This window comes from Mixophyes fleayi, chromosome 6 (genome assembly GCF_038048845.1).
Source record: "Mixophyes fleayi isolate aMixFle1 chromosome 6, aMixFle1.hap1, whole genome shotgun sequence".
Lineage (NCBI taxonomy): Eukaryota > Metazoa > Chordata > Amphibia > Anura > Limnodynastidae > Mixophyes > Mixophyes fleayi.
The window spans coordinates 220,776,372-220,794,139 of NC_134407.1; the positions used below are offsets into that span (position 1 = coordinate 220,776,372).

Below are 17,768 nucleotides of genomic sequence, written 5' to 3' on the forward strand. Positions count from 1 at the left end.
CCGCGCCCTACAGTCCACAGAACACGACTTACACAGTTTTAGCGCTCTTTATCTATACGTCCATTTAATATTTAATTTGTAATTGTCTTCTCCATTCCTATTTCTTTACCTTGCTAAATTATCCTGTACATTATACCCTTTATTTCACTCATTTACACACATCCCACATTGTTAGCACACTGTCATTCACACCAATCTCTGCATCCCACAGATTTCCACCAGCTACACTCACTCAGCTTTCCCATTAATATCACCTCCTACATACAGATCAACACCCACCAGTTACTGTCCTCCAACAGGGTTTCTAACACTGATTTATTCATGTACCCATCACTAGTTCCCTGACAGCCTTAGATCATACCCGACACTGCTCACATTGTTAGTAGTAATTACATTACATATTATCCCCCCTGTGGAACCGCACTATCCATAAGACACCCACTGTTCATACCCCGTCACCACTATACCAAACTACTCTAACCATACACATTTATCTGGTTGTAGTGATCTGTAATCTCATCGCCTATTTCATTCCACCATATTTAGTAAACCCATAGGCACCCTATGTTAATCTGTTTAATTTATTACTGTCTTTACACAATATCCTTTATCCTCTGGCATTGTGACCATACTACGTACCATTTATTCCACATCACCATTTCTAGCTTTAATCCTGTAGATTTGGGAATGGATTCTCCATTCTATTTCTCTCCTTTATAACCCTGCGTTTAACATTCCAGCTCGCCCCACAACCCAGGGTGTCACCAGGAATTGCAGGGCCCAGTATAAATGTAACAGGGAGGGCCCCCTCCTTCCTTCGCTCACCCCACCCCCATTTTTAAATGATCCATTAATGTGGCAGCTGTGGTGTCCCCCATGCTCTACCTTAATTCAGGAAGGAGCCCCCCTCCCTCTCTCACATATCAGGAGCAGCCGCTGTCTAGGTAGGGAGCTCGCTATGTACTTTAATTCACTGTGGAGCCCCCTCCTCTAATAAACCTGCTTGGACCCAGGGCTGGTTGGGCCCCATACTGCTGTGCTCTCTTACAGACCCTCTACGATGGTGGTCCTGCCACAACCATATGAATCTGTTCTACATCACCACAGAAACCCATCTACCAGTCATAGAGACACCGCACACAGCATCCTACAGCCACGAACATTACGCTTCATAGTCTACAACAGCTAAGTGTATTAGTACAGCTGTGACCAACACGTTAATAATGTCTGATTGTATTGAGATGAAATAGAAGAATATCAGTGTATTAAACCCACACATCTGCTCTACAGATCATATACTGAAAAGTCGCTTTGGTATTTTGATGTTTGGTAAAAGCCCCTAACGCCTTAAAATGCCATCTACCTGATACTCCACTGTACAATCCTGTGAATAAAGAGGACGGGGACATCTCTCTGGGTTATTTCTGTTACTGGATCCATCTGTAGGAAAGACACAATGATTAATTATATTGTTTATATGTGATGATCAGATGATGAGTGTATCTAAGTGGTCCTTAAACTGCTCTCCCCTTTACAGAAAATTAAAGTCTCTTCTTACCCAGTGATGTGAAGGTCTGGTGGTTCTCCATCATCACGTCCTTGTACAGATCCTTGTGTCCTCCTATATATACTCCCCCTCCTGCATGGAGAGATAGACAGTGACATCATCCACCTTATAGGAACCTGACACACACAATGGTCATCACCCAGACACATCCCCTGGTGTTACTGTATAATGTCCCATTCCCAGCAGTCACCTCTCCAGTCAGCAGCTGAATGATCTTGTTGGTGAGTTCCAGGATCTTCTGGTCATTGTCTCTGTCATGTATCAGTGAGTGAGGTGGAGGCCCCGTGATGGGGCTCTGGGTCCTGCTCAATCCTCCTGACACTCACGGACGGCTCCTGGTTGTCACCTGTTCACCAGTTGTCTTATCCAGTGCGGTCTCATCCTGTGTATTGAGAGAGACATTTATTAAAAAGATAAATTAAAAAGCCACCTATTTGAAGTTGTTTTTAGGGGTTAATGTTGTAAAATATACAACAGTCTCTTACATATACATACTCCTTTACTATACAACTCCTTTCCTCTATATAACAGTTTCCTACAAAAAATGGAGTATATATAGCCCTTTCTTTGCTGTTCCTAACTTCTGGTCCAAGGACTAGGGGAGCACAGGTAAAAGCTATATAAATATATTTGTATATAGGCAAGACATGGGGTTGTATTTGTAATAAGCCATTCTTGTCTAATTTGCAAAATTAAAAAAAGCCCACGTCCAAGTGAAAACCATCCCTTAATTGTAAAACAGAAATACACCTAAAAATATAGTAAAAGTTGAAAACTCAGCACAGTGGTAACCACTTCTGCCTCACAGCACTGGGGTCATGAGTTCGATTCCCGACCAGGGTCTTATCTGTGTGGAGTATGTATGTTCTCCCCGTGTTTGTGTGGGTTTCCTCTGGGTACTCCGGATTCTTCCCACACATACTAGGTAAGTTGGGGAACCCCCTGCCATAATGACAACCCCTCTCCCTGGGTATGTAACTGAAAGAACTGGGGCTCTTCCCACACCCCTGGGCGGTTGGTTTGGTGTAATAAAATATATTTTTATAGTAAAGAATGCCATTTTGTGTTGGTGCATTAAAGGTCCCAACAGAATCTGGCTGCCATAAACTGTTTGGGAAGTTTTCTTAACTGTCTATATTGTTCCAATTTCTTTAGGGATTGTCACACAATAAATCCACAGAAAAGCTGCAGTCACCAGTACCACGTTTATTCTAAAATGGCTTTTTTAATAATTTATTTTGTTTTTTAGAATTCATTTGCATTATTAACAATTTCATATTGAAGTCTCACAGAAGCGCCCATTTTTTATCCTTTTTGGATAAATGTATATATTTCTTAGTAGGTAAGTTGGCTGCTGACAAAAAGTAACCCCAGTCTGTGTGTATATGTGTGTGTGTGTTAGGAAATTAAAGACTGTAAAATCCAATAGGGCAGGGACTGATGTGATTGACAAATATTCTCTGTACAGCGCTGAAGAATTGATGGCGCTATATAAATAAATGAAGATGAGGATATACAGGTTACAATGATATCACACTCCTGATACACACTAACCCCTATATAGAGATGTGATGTAGGCAGTTCGGTGACGGTGAATACGACCGCGAAATGATGACATATTTACCATTGACGAAATAACCTAAATAATCCACCGCAACATGCTTAGCAAAATAAACAAACTTTACAAACGATGCACACTAGCTCCTGACTGCAAGAGCTCCGGTCCTAGGGCGTTCCCACTCTGTCAGAGCTGAATGCCCCAGGTTATAAATAGACCTAGCAGCTGTCATTTTTTCATTATGTGACGTGAGCTTCTGCAGTCAGGATCTGGTCATGTGTAATGGTTTTTTTATTTTGCCAAGTATGGTCCAGTGATTTATTTGGGATATTCAAGCTGGAAGAAAATAAATTTATTTTTTTATCCCAAACCCACCGCCCAGGGGTGTGAGAAGAGCCCCAGTCATTTCAGCTAGGTACCCCTGGGGGAAAGGGGCACTTTTTTTTTTTTTTTGTTTTGGCGGACCCCATCGCCCTAGGGAATCCAGCCCCGTGCTGACCAGCCTCAGGCTGGTTGTCATCATGGCAGGGGGTTTCCCTGCAATAGTGCCACCAGCCCCGGCTAGAAAAGCCCACCGCTGGTTCTAGTACCACGGTTTTGTCCCACTAATTTTGCTAGTACCAGCGGTAATCTGTTTGGGGGAGGCACGCTATTTTATTTATTTATTTACTGTATTGTACCAGTGGGTCCGAAAAGGAGAAATTACATTTTTAACAAGAGGCTGCACTTCAGCTAACCTTGATAAGAGAGTCCTCTGGCGCTGATATCACTTGCTATCAAACTGAGCACATAGCAAATCATATTACTGCAGAACCCCAGTCAGGAACCTCATCATATCTCAAACGTGCCCTTCTACTGGCAGCAAGAGCAGGACAAAATACCTGGCACACATGGAGATCTGCTCAGGCCGTTGTGGTCAGATAATGAGGTAGGTTTCGCTAAGGACAGCTAGATTATATTTTAAAAACCATGCTTCACTCTCTGTCATGTCCCTTCTCTCCATCCTGGTATCTCAGCACTATAGGATATTCTGATTGGCTGCACCATGAGAAAGTGGTGAATGAAGGAGCCAAGCACAGGGAGATCTTAGCCATTCCCGTTTCAAGATGTTCTGGTGGAATCAATGCGCGGACAACTGCAGCATTAAGTGCACTTCTGGATCTGTGTGGGATCTCTGTGCTCACACTTGAGAAGGGTTCTAGACAGCGGGAGGGCCCCTTATAAGCGCACATGTAGAGTTATTGTAACATGTTATCCATTCACTTTATGAACAATATCAGCTGCGTCATTATTTTTACACCATGTACTGAGTAAATGGAGTAAAAGACACGGGAAAGGCGAACAGGAGGCACATGGAAGGGAGGGTAGAGTACAGAGGAGAGCAGAAGAGATATACAAATTGGGAGGGGAGAACAGGGGGCACATGGAAGGGAGGGAGAGTACACAGGAGAGCAGAAGGGATATAGACACGGGGAGAGGAGAACAGGGGGCACATGGAAGGGAGGGTAGAGTACACAGGGAAGCAGAAGGGATATAGACATGGGGAGAGAACAGGGGGCACATGGAAGGGAGGGAGAGTACAGAGGAGAGCAGAAGAGATATAGACACGGGGAGAGGAGAACAGGAGGCACATGGAAGGGAGGGTAGAGTACACAGGAGAGCAGAAGGGATATAGACATGGGGAGAGAACAGGGGGCACATGGAAGGGAGGGAGAGTACACAGGAGAGCAGAAGGGATATAGACACAAGGAGAGGAGAACAGGAGGCACATGGAAGGGGGGGTAGAGTACACAGGAGAGCAGAAGGGATATAGACACGGGGAGAGGAGAACAGGGGGCCCATGGAAGGGAGGGTAGAGTACACAGGGAAGCAGAAGGGATATAGACACGGGGAGAGGAGAACAGGGGGCACATGGAAGGGAGAGTAGAGTACAGAGGAGAGCAGAAGGGAAATAGACACGGGGAGAGGAGAACAGGGGGCACATGGAAGGGAGGGTAGAGTACAGAGGAGAGCAGAAGGGATATAGACACTGGGAGAGGAGAACAGGGGGCACATTTAAGGGAGGGTAGAGTACACAGGAGAGCAGAAGGGATATAGACACAAGGAGAGGAGAACAGGAGGCACATGGAAGGGAGGGTAGAGTACACAGGAGAGCAGAAGGGATATAGACACGGGGAGAGGAGAACAGGGGGCACATGGAAGGGAGGGTAGAGTACACAGGAAAGCAGAAGAGATATAGACACGGGGAGAGGAGAACAGGGGGCACATGGAAGGGAGAGTAGAGTACAGAGGAGAGCAGAAGGGATATAGACATTGAGAGGGGAGAACAGGAGGCACATGGAAGGGAGGGTAGAGTACAGAGGAGAGCAGAAGAGATATACAAATTGGGAGGGGAGAACAGGGGGCACATGGAAGGGAGGGAGAGTACACAGGAGAGCAGAAGGGATATAGACACGGGGAGAGGAGAACAGGGGGCACATGGAAGGGAGGGTAGAGTACACAGGGAAGCAGAAGGGATATAGACATGGGGAGAGAATAGGGGGCACATGGAAGGGAGGGAGAGTACAGAGGAGAGCAGAAGGGATATAGACACTGGGAGAGGAGAACAGGGGGCACATTTAAGGGAGGGTAGAGTACACAGGAGAGCAGAAGGGATATAGACACAAGGAGAGGAGAACAGGAGGCACATGGAAGGGGGGGTAGAGTACACAGGAGAGCAGAAGGGATATAGACACGGGGAGAGGAGAACAGGGGGCCCATGGAAGGGAGGGTAGAGTACACAGGGAAGCAGAAGGGATATAGACACGGGGAGAGGAGAACAGGGGGCACATGGAAGGGAGAGTAGAGTACAGAGGAGAGCAGAAGGGAAATAGACACGGGGAGAGGAGAACAGGGGGCACATGGAAGGGAGGGAGAGTACAGAGGAGAGCAGAAGGGATATAGACACAAGGAGAGGAGAACAGGAGGCACATGGAAGGGAAGGAAAGTACACAGGAGAGCAGAAGAGATATAGACAGGGGAGAGGAGAACAGGAGGCACATGGAAGGGAGGGTAGAGTACACAGGAGAGCAGAAGGGATATAGACATGGAGAGAGGAGAACAGGGGGCACATGGAAGGGAGGGTAGAGTACACAGGAGAGCAGAAGGGATATAGACACGGAGAGAGGAGAACAGGGGGCACATGGAAGGGAGGGTAGAGTACACAGGAGAGCAGAAGGGATATAGACACGGGGAGAAGAGAACAGGAGGCACATGGAAGGGAGAGTAGAGTACAGAGGAGAACAGAAGGGAAATAGACACGGGGAGAGGAGAACAGGGGGCACATGGAAGGGAGAGTAGAGTACAGAGGAGAACAGAAGGGAAATAGACACGGGGAGAGGAGAACAGGGGGCACATGGAAGGGAGGGTAGAGTACACAGGAGAGCAGAAGGGATATAGACACGGGGAGAAGAGAACAGGAGGCACATGGAAGGGAGAGTAGAGTACAGAGGAGAACAGAAGGGAAATAGACACGGGGAGAGGAGAACAGGGGGCACATGGAAGGGAGAGTAGAGTACAGAGGAGAACAGAAGGGATATAGACACGGGGAGAGGAGAACAGGGGGCACATGGAAGGGAGAGTAGAGTACAGAGGAGAACAGAAGGGAAATAGACACGGGGAGAGGAGAACAGGGGGCACAAGGAAGGGAGTGAGAGTACACAGGAGAGCAGAAGGGATATAGACATGGAGAGAGGAGAACAGGGGGCACATGGAAGGGAGGGTAGAGTACACAGGAGAGCAGAAGGGATATAGACATGGAGAGAGGAGAACAGGGGGCACATGGAAGGGAGGGTAGAGTACACAGGAGAGCAGAAGGGATATAGACATGGAGAGAGGAGAACAGGGGGCACATGGAAGGGAGGGTAGAGTACACAGGAGAGCAGAAGGGATATAGACACGGGGAGAGGAGAACAGGAGGCACATGGAAGGGAGAGTAGAGTACAGAGGAGAACAGAAGGGAAATAGACACGGGGAGAGGAGAACAGGGGGCACAAGGAAGGGAGGGAGAGTACACAGGAGAGCAGAAGGGATATAGACATGGAGAGAGGAGAACAGGAGGCACATGAAAGAGAGGGTAAAGTACACAGGAGAGCAGAAGGGAAATAGACACGGGGAGAGGAGAACAGGGGGCACAAGGAAGGGAGGGAGAGTACACAGGAGAGCAGAAGGGATATAGACACGGGGAGAGGAGAACAGGGGGCACATGGAAGGGAGGGTAGAGTACACAGGAGAGCAGAAGGGATATAGACACGGGGAGAAGAGAACAGGAGGCACATGGAAGGGAGAGTAGAGTACAGAGGAGAACAGAAGGGAAATAGACACGGGGAGAGGAGAACAGGGGGCACAAGGAAGGGAGGGAGAGTACACAGGAGAGCAGAAGGGATATAGACATGGAGAGAGGAGAACAGGAGGCACATGAAAGAGAGGGTAGAGTACACAGGAGAGCAGAAGGGATATAGACACGGGGAGAGGAGAACAGGGGGCACATGGAAGGGAGAGTAGAGTACAGAGGAGAACAGAAGTGAAATAGACACGGGGAGAGGAGAACAGGGGGCACAAGGAAGGGAGGGAGAGTACACAGGAGAGCAGAAGGGATATAGACACGGGGAGAGGAGAACAGGGGGCACATGGAAGGGAGGGTAGAGTACACAGGAGAGCAGAAGGGATATAGACACGGGGAGAGGAGAACAGGGGGCACATGGAAAGGAAGGAGAGTACACAGGAGAGCAGAAGGGACATAGACACGGGGAGAGGAGAACAGGAGGCACATGAAAGAGAGGGTAGAGTACACAGGAGAGCAGAAGGGACATAGACATGGAGAGAGGAGAACTAAGAACTAAAGTAGGAAAGCAACGTGTTCAACAGTGGGTTTAATGTAGAGATGGTCACTGACCCCCGTGTTTTGGTTTTGGATTCGGTTTTGGATCTGGATTACCGTCGTGTTTTGGTTTTGGTTTTGGTTTTGCAAAACCGCCATTGCGTGTTTTGGTTTTGGTTTTGGTTTTGTTTGGTTTTGTTTTGCTATTTTTTGGGAAAATCCATGTTTTTGGGCCTAAATTAACCCAATTTAGTGCTCCAACTGTTTTAGAGACAAGTAATCTAATTGTTGAGGTAATAAATCATCCAAAAAAACAGTTTAATTCTTCGTTGGTAGGCCTATTCTACACACAAAACAGATTGTCTTCCTCTCCATCTATGCATATTGGCAATGCAGCCATCGTCTTTGAATGTATATTACACCCTACACTTATAGTTAAATATGTAAAGAAATGGAAAAAGCCAGTTTGCTTTCTGTCTCTCAAGGCCCCCCTCCACTTGTATAAAATAGCAAAAAATTCAGCCATTATAGACTGTACAATATTAATTGACATGGAGAAAGCCAGTTTGGTTTCTGTCTCTCTAGGCCCCCCTCCACTTGTATAAAATACTAAAAAATTCAGCCATTATAGACTGTACAATATTAATTGACATGGAGAAAGACAGTTTGGGGTCACTCTGTCTCTCTAGGCCCCCCTCCACTTGTATAAAATACCAAAAAATTCAGCCATTATAGACTGTACAATATTAATTGACATGGAGAAAGCCAGTTTGGTTTCTGTCTCTCTAGCCCCCCCTCCACTTGTATAAAATACTAAAAAATTCAGCCATTATAGACTGTACAATATTAATTGACATGGAGAAAGACAGTTTGGGGTCACTCTGTCTCTCTAGGCCCCCCTCCACTTGTATAAAATACCAAAAAATTCAGCCATTATAGACTGTACAATATTAATTGACATGGAGAAAGCCAGTTTGGTTTCTGTCTCTCTAGGCCCCCCTCCACTTGTATAAAATACTAAAAAATTCAGCCATTATAGACTGTACAATATTAATTGACATGGAGAAAGACAGTTTGGGTCACTCTGTCTCTCTAGGCCCCCCTCCACTTGTATAAAATACTAAAAAATTCAGCCATTATAGACTGTAACAATATTAATTGACATGGAGAAGACAGTTTGGGGTCACTCTGTCTCTCTAGGCCCCCCTCCACTTGTATAAAATACCAAAAAATTCAGCCATTATAGACTGTACAATATTAATTGACATGGAGAAAGCCAGTTTGGTTTCTGTCTCTCTAGGCCCCCCTCCACTTGTATAAAATACTAAAAAATTCAGCCATTATAGACTGTACAATATTAATTGACATGGAGAAAGACAGTTTGGGGTCACTCTGTCTCTCTAGGCCCCCCTCCACTTGTATAAAATACCAAAAAATTCAGCCATTATAGACTGTACAATATTAATTGACATGGAGAAAGCCAGTTTGGTTTCTGTCTCTCTAGGCCCCCTCCACTTGTATAAAATACTAAAAAATTCAGCCATTATAGACTGTACAATATTAATTGACATGGAGAAAGCCAGTTTGGTTTCTGTCTCTCTAGGCCCCCCTCCACTTGTATAAAATACTAAAAAATTCAGCCATTATAGACTGTACAATATTATGAAAAATGGACAAAGCCAGTTTAGGGTCACTCTGTCTATGACACCCTACCCTTAAGGATAAATTGCCCTAACAGCAGCCTTTCAAGATGGTATGTGATATGGAAATGCCACAAGTCCCTTTCCTCTTTGGGGGTAGATTGCACCCTACACTTACATAGAAAGTTTTAAAAAGATGTTATCGGCATCATCTTCAGCTTCATCCTCACCCTCATCAGTGTGTACGTCATCATCACAGACTATCAATTCATCGCCGCTTGAATCCGCCATTAGAGAACAGTCAGTGCTTGGATGTCTTGGATGGTGAAGGCCTTCCTCGTGGAAGATGTAGTTCATTTTTATAAACATCATTTTCTCCACATTTTTGGGAAGTAACCTTCTACGGCGATCACTGACTAAGTTCCCTGCTGTGCTGAACACTCGTTCAGAGTACACACTGGAGGGTGGGCAGCTTAGGTATTGCAAAGCAAGTTTGTACATGGGTTTCCAAATGGCTTGCTTTTCTTCCCAGTAAGGAAAGGGACTGTCTGACATTTCCATATCAACTACCTCTTGAAAGTAATCCTCCACCATCCTTTGCATGTTTATACTCATATTGGATGGACTTATGGGCAAAGTGACACTTTTTTTTGAAAAATCCTTCAAACCAGCCCAGATGTTAAATTGTTCTCGTCTGCCCCCTGTGTCTTCCCTGCTTCTTTTTTGGAAATTTAATTTTTTACGAGCAACAGCTTGAGAAAGTGAAGGAGGACACGTCGTCAAGCCGAGGCCCAGTTCAGCGGCCAACTTGCTGAGCAATAGCTCCTTGCAAAAGTTCACATCTCGCTCATTTACAAGTAAAGACTCAATGTAGGTTTTAAACCTTGGATCAAGCACAGTGGCCAAAACGTACTGATCCGAGTTCAAGATCTTAATAACTCGAGGATCATTGTGAAGCGAATTAAGTACTTGATCGACAAGGCCAACATACTTTGCTGAATTGCTTGCTTTCAGCTCCTCCTTCATTTTCTCAAGCTGCTTTTCCAATAGTCTAATTAAAGGAATGACTTGGCTCAAACTAGCAGAGTCTGCACTGACCTCACATGTCACAACTTCAAATGGTTTCAGCACCTTGCACAGCACTGAAAGGATTCCCCACTGTGCAAGAGTGAAATACATCCCCCCTCCTTTCCCAATGTCATGACTTGTGCAATATGCTTGGATGGCTTTGCGCTGTTCCTCCATCCTCTGAAGCATGTACAGGGTGGAATTCCACCGAGTTACCACCTCTTGCTTAAGTTGGTGGCAGGGCAAGTTAAACTGCTCTTGGAGCTGCTGTAATCTCCTACATGCTGTGGCTGAATGCCTGAAATGGCCTGAAATTTTACGGGCCACCGAAAGCATCTCCTGCACCTCACGGTTATTTCGTAGGAAGCTCTGCACCACCAAGTTGATGGTGTGAGCAAAACAGGGAATATGTTGGAAATCACCCAGCTGTAATGCTCGCACTATATTGTTGGCGTTATCTGAAATGACATACCCTGGGGAGAGTCCGAGTGGTATAAGCCATGCATCAATCACATCTCTCAGTTTGCGTAACAAATTGTCAGCCGTATGCCTGTTAGTGAAGCCGGTGATACAAAGAGTGGCCTGCCTGTGACAAATGTTACGTAGTGGTGTACATGCTGCTGCTGTTCCTGCTGGTGAAGGTGAATGACCAACCCAGTGGGCTGTCACAGTCATATAGTCTTTGGTTTGGCCACTTCCACTTGTCCACATATCTGTGGTTAAGTGAACAGTGGGCAGAATGGCATTTTTCAGCGCAATCTCTACATTTTTACACACTTTTTGGTATAGTTGTGGAATAGCTTTACGGGAGAAATGGTGTCGCGATGGAATTCTGTAACGCGGACACAAAACCTCAATTAACTGTGAAAAACCAGCTGCGTTTATTGTGGAGATTGGACGCAGATCTAACACTAACATTGCAGCCATGGCGTCTGTGATTCGCTTGGCGACTGGGTGACTGCTGTCATATTTGCTTCCCCTCGCAAATGATTGTTTCACAGTTAATTGCTGAAATGTAGGACTGCTCATTTTATTCACCTGCCTCTGGGATGACGATTCACCCCCAGCAGCAGCAACAGCAGCAGCAGGACTAACGCTTTCTTCAGAGGAATCAATAATAGTGCCGGAGTCATCCAGCCTTAAGTGGGATGCCGGGCTAACTCCGAGCGCTACTGAGGATATTGATGAGGATGGTGTGGTGGGTGTATTTTGTAGCCGTCGGTATGTCGGTGAGCGGAGGGTCTTAGCTGATGAGGGAGTGCTTGTATTCTTTTGGGAAGAACTTTCAGCTTTTCCCAACACTTTGCCATGAACTCTCGTTAAATGGCGTAACATAGACGAGGTTCCAAGATGGTTAAGGTCCCTCCCTCGACTGACTGTGGCTTCACATACACTACAAATGGCTATACAATTGTTGTCTGGATTTGGGTAGAAATAATTCCACACATAAGAAGTGGATTTTTTTGTTTTATGCCCAGGCATGACAATGGCCTTTTTCTTGTCACGTGCCAGAACTGCTGCCACTGGTGCAGGACTTACACAAACAACCTCATCCTCATCAACATCCTCATTAGCGCCCTCGTCGCCTACACAAATCTCCCCCTCATCCTCTTCTAATTCCAAAGTGGCATCCTCAATTTGGGTATCACCGGCTACACTCGGGCTATTAAGGCACACATCAGCAGAATGCTCACGATTAGACATCCCACTGTTGGATGGACTCTCCACAGGGATTGTTGTCATTTGTGAATCAGAGCAAATATTCTCCTGTAATGCCTCACTGGTATCTTGCAGCTCAGCTTTGACGCGTAACAGTAGTTGTGCACCAATTGTAGCCTGGGTAACTTTTTGGGATCTGCCACTAATAGCCAAAGGTGAAGGCCTCATTCTCTCTTTGCCACTGCGTGTGTAGAATGGCATGCTTGCAATTTTTTTTTTATCGTCACTTAACTTTTGCTCAGTTACACTTCTTTTTCGCTTCAATACAGTAAATTTTTTTTTGGTTTTTGTTTTTTGCACTAATTTGAAAACACTCTGTTGTTTGACATCGCCTTGGCCAGATGACGTACTGGGAACACTAACATCAGGACTGGTGACAGAACCTGGTTGCTCATTTAGATCATATGTGGACTGCTTTGAATCCATTCTGAGCGCAAACCACTGAGGAGTGCTAAAAATTATTGAGTAGATACTGCTGACAGATATGACTTTTGACAGCCAGAAATATTAATGCACAATTAGGGAGGACACCCCAAAAACACTGAGGAGTGCTAAAAATTATTGAGTAGATACTGCTGACAGATATGACTTTTGACAGCCAGAAATATTAATGCACAATTAGGGAGGACACCCCAAAAACACTGAGGAGTGCTAAAAATTATTGAGTAGATACTGCTGACAGATATGACTTTTGACAGCCAGAAATATTAATGCACAATTAGGGAGGACACCCCAAAAACACTGAGGAGTGCTAAAAATTATTGAGTAGATACTGCTGACAGATATGACTTTTGACAGCCAGAAATATTAATGCACAATTAGGGAGGACACCCCAAAAACACTGAGGAGTGCTAAAAATTATTGAGTAGATACTGCTGACAGATATGACTTTTGACAGCCAGAAATATTAATGCACAATTAGGGAGGACACCCCAAAAACACTGAGGAGTGCTACAAATTATTGAGTAGATACTGCTGACAGATATGACTTTTGACAGCCAGAAATATTAATGCACAATTAGGGAGGACACCCCAAAAACACTGAGGAGTGCTACAAATTATTGAGTAGATACTGCTGACAGATATGACTTTTGACAGCCAGAAATATTAATGCACAATTAGGGAGGACACCCCAAAAACACTGAGGAGTGCTAAAAATTATTGAGTAGATACTGCTGACAGATATGACTTTTGACAGCCAGAAATATTAATGCACAATTAGGGAGGACACCCCAAAAACACTGAGGAGTGCTACAAATTATTGAGTAGATACTGCTGACAGATATGACTTTTGACAGCCAGAAATATTAATGCACAATTAGGGAGGACACCCCAAAAACACTGAGGAGTGCTAAAAATTATTGAGTAGATACTGCTGACAGATATGACTTTTGACAGCCAGAAATATTAATGCACAATTAGGGAGGACACCCCAAAAACACTGAGGAGTGCTAAAAATTATTGAGTAGATACTGCTGACAGATATGACTTTTGACAGCCAGAAATATTAATGCACAATTAGGGAGGACACCCCAAAAACACTGAGGAGTGCTAAAAATTATTGAGTAGATACTGCTGACAGATATGACTTTTGACAGCCAGAAATATTAATGCACAATTAGGGAGGACACCCCAAAAACACTGAGGAGTGCTAAAAATTATTGAGTAGATACTGCTGACAGATATGACTTTTGACAGCCAGAAATATTAATGCACAATTAGGGAGGACACCCCAAAAACACTGAGGAGTGCTACAAATTATTGAGTAGATACTGCTGACAGATATGACTTTTGACAGCCAGAAATATTAATGCACAATTAGGGAGGACACCCCAAAAACACTGAGGAGTGCTAAAAATTATTGAGTAGATACTGCTGACAGATATGACTTTTGACAGCCAGAAATATTAATGCACAATTAGGGAGGACACCCCAAAAACACTGAGGTGTGCTACAAATTATTTAGTAGATACTGCTGACAGATATGACTTTTGACAGCCAGAAATATTAATGCACAATTATGGGGGACACCCCAAAAGCGCTGGGGAGTGCCAAATATGAAGAAAAAATAATAAACCTCTATCCTCCTCTCTGCACTAGCGATTTTGGTTAGAGCAATTGCAAGAACAATATGGTATTCTCTGTCCCTGCTCTAATTAGCCTATGACTACACCCTGCTCTCTCCCTCTGTCAAATGGCGATGGATTGCTGTGGAGGCGTGTATTTATAAAGTTGAAGTATCGCGAGAACCGAGTCCCGAGATCCGACGACGTCACAATGACGTTCGGCCTCGATTTGGATTCGGAATGGGCGGGAGAGTACCGAGCTGCTCAGCTCGGTACTCGGATACCCAAAGTTCGGGTGGGTTCGGTTCTCGGAGAACCGGACCCGCCCATCTCTAGTTTAATGGTTGTACAAACAGTATAAAAGAGCTTAATAAACTGGAATAGGACAACACACAGCAAAGAGATTGAGAAATGGATTATCCAATACTGAATTTCAACAGTCTCAGTCAGTGACTCTGCAGATGTAGTGGAACCATAAGTCCCAGCGCGCCCGGTCATGCTAGATGCCACTGTTATCCTATCACTGCCCTTCAGATGTACGCTTTATGTTTGGAAAGCCTGCTGTTTCTGTAGTGTAGGGTAAGCTGAGGCATTTACTGGGAGACAGTCATTTAGATCTGGAGACTCTCACACACACTGACATTCTCTGAGAGACAGCCTAAGCTCAGTGAGCTCAGCCCTTAGTAAGATAAACTGCTTGTGTTAGTCACATCCCAACCACATTGCATATTGTCTAATTACTTTTTTAAAGATGCTATTTGTACAATAAAATCTATATATTATTTGTTACCTGTTTTACCTACCATCATTAGCAAGTTAATGTGTTTACAACGTCTGCTATTATAACAGGACACCAGAATCTGCTCCAACTGTTTTATAATACCAAGACACTATAGTTTGCTTCACTAGTGGCAGTTTTGTATTAACAGAACACCAGAGTCTGCTCCGCGTACAGTTAACACCAGAATATGCTGCCTCTGTATAATAATCTAAAATATCATTACCTGCTGCCAGACACAACAATGTCTCTTCTTGGCTCTTTCCCGTTTATATATCACCCAGATGTTGTTATCGAAGAAGAACCCTTTTGGCCTTTGTATCGCACAGACCAGAACTCGGATGGAAGTCACAGAGCAGAGGTCGGATGGAACGCACAGCCCAGAAGTCGGGTGGAACGCACAGACCAGAAGTCGGATGGAACGCACAGACTAGAAGTCGGGTGGAACGCACAGACCAGAAGTCGGGTGGAACGCACAGAGCAGAAATCAGTTGGAACGCACAGACCAGAAGTCGGGTGGAACGCACAGACCAGAAGTCGGATGGAACGCACAGACCAGAAATCAGGTGGAACGCACAGACCAGAAGCAGAGTTTGATTGAACGCACAGACCAATAGTCGAATATGTAATTTTTCCCGAGTGAGACTGGCAGTGGCGGGTAAATAGATGTATAATGAGATATAATGGTGCACAATACAACATAGAAATGATAAAATAGTTACATGAATTATGAAGTTGTAAGGTAAGCATTATGAGGCAGGGACTATGTGGCTATGACACCAATATATATTCCAACCTCACAGCCTTGTTATTCCCAACTCACAGCCCAGTGACCCAGCCCAAGGTAGTTAACAATGGGATTGGTCTGGGTGTCAGCCCCTGCCTCAAAGCCTCCTTATTCCTACCTCATAGCCTTGTTAGTCCCACTTCATCGTTCTTCCCTCGCAGACTCGTTACCCACCTCTTGGCTTCATGTCCTCGTGTCTCACACCTCATGGCTTCATGTCCGCATGTCTCCCACTTCATGTCCTCATGTCCTTGTGTCTCCCACCTCATGGCTTCATGTCCTCGTGTCTCCCACCTCATGGCTTCATGTCCTTGTGTCTCCCACTTCATGGCTTCATGTCCTCGTGTCTTCCACGTCATGGCTTCATGTCCTTGTGTCTCCTACCTCATGGCTTCATGTCCTCGTGTCTCCCACCTCATGGCTTCATGTCCTCGTGTCTTCCACCTCATGGCTTCTTGTCCCCGTGTCTTCCACCTTATGGCTTCATGTCCTCATGTTTCCCACCTCATGGCTTCATGTCCTCATGTTTCCCACCTCATGGCTTCATGTCCTTGTGTCTCCCACCTCATGCCCTTATGCCTCCCTCATGGCTTCATGTCATGGGTATTACAGATCCCAACAGCAAGCAGCACTGCCCAGTCAAGTGTGCACATTAAACAGGCTGTCACACATTGCACCAGCTAACCTGCAATTTGCTCATTGCTCTTACCTGTTCACCTTGGTTCTCACTCCCTGCATTCACTTGCTGGTCTGAATTGAGCATGCGCACACCTGGGGATAAATGTATCGAGGTCCGATTTTTTTTTCCGCTGGTCATCTCTGGCGATTTGCTGCGATGTAAAACACTCCCGTGTTAGCTAACTCTCCTGTGTTGTAGCAGCGAGTTGTATAAACACATCACTGTTACACTGTTCTGTCATACAGCCGGTAGCTCCCGGCTTCTGTCAAAAGTGTAAAGAATAGATAAAAGTTAAAGAAAAAAAAAAAGTGTGGGGTCCCCCTTCTATTCAGTCTTAAGCCTAGTGTTGCCAGCCTACTGCTGGTTCCGTGAAAACCGGGGAAAATTTTTGCATGGGGTCCCCCCCCCCGATTTTCATGGAACCAGCAGTAGGCAAAGCAGCCGGGGTTGGAGGCACTATAGCAAGGGGGAAATGCGGCAGGGGTCACCCTGCCATAATGACTAACCCCAGGCTGTTCAGCACTGGGCTGGATTCCCTAGGGAGTGGGAGTCTGCGGAAAAAACGAGTGCCCCCACCCAGGGATACCCAGCCCAGTGCTGATAGCACTAGGGCTCTTCCTACACCCCTGGGTGGTGGGTGTAGGGTAATAATGGCGATTTAATTGTTAAAAAAACAAATGGACGCCATTTTGTTTTGTGGAACTACAAGTCCCAGCGAGCCAGGTTGCCCTAAATAGTGTGGCATAGCCGGATTAAGGGGGGAACAGGGGGCACAAGCCCCGGGCCCCCCGGGGAGAGGGGGGACCAGTGATTTAATGCAGTGTGTGTGGGGGCCAGTGATTTAATGCAATGTGTGTGTGTGGGGGCCAGTGATTTAATGCAGTGTGTGTGTGGGCCAGTGATTTAATGCACTGTGTGTGTGTGTGTATGTGTGTGTGTTTGTGGGGGGCAGTAAATGACTGTAGTGTGGGAGGGACGGGGGGTTGTCTTAATATAATATAGGTAGGCTATTAATTTAATTGTGGAGTGCACGTGGGGGCTAATTATT

General features: G+C 45.4%; 1 protein-coding gene across 1 annotated transcript in view; it reads right to left on the reverse strand.

Moving 5' to 3' along the window:
- The window catches only part of LOC142160021 (uncharacterized), a 139,266-nt gene extending 123,627 nt beyond the window's left edge, over positions 1-15,639 (reverse strand). The window contains exons 1-4 of the mRNA XM_075214941.1: positions 15,481-15,639; positions 1,758-1,949; positions 1,559-1,639; positions 1,364-1,440 (exon numbers count right to left, since the gene is read on the reverse strand). Of these exons, the coding sequence (XP_075071042.1) occupies positions 1,364-1,440; positions 1,559-1,592 (111 nt within the window). The 5' untranslated portion in view covers positions 1,593-1,639; positions 1,758-1,949; positions 15,481-15,639. The remainder of the gene's footprint in view (positions 1-1,363; positions 1,441-1,558; positions 1,640-1,757; positions 1,950-15,480) is intronic.
- Between the last annotated feature and the right edge of the window lie 2,129 nt (positions 15,640-17,768).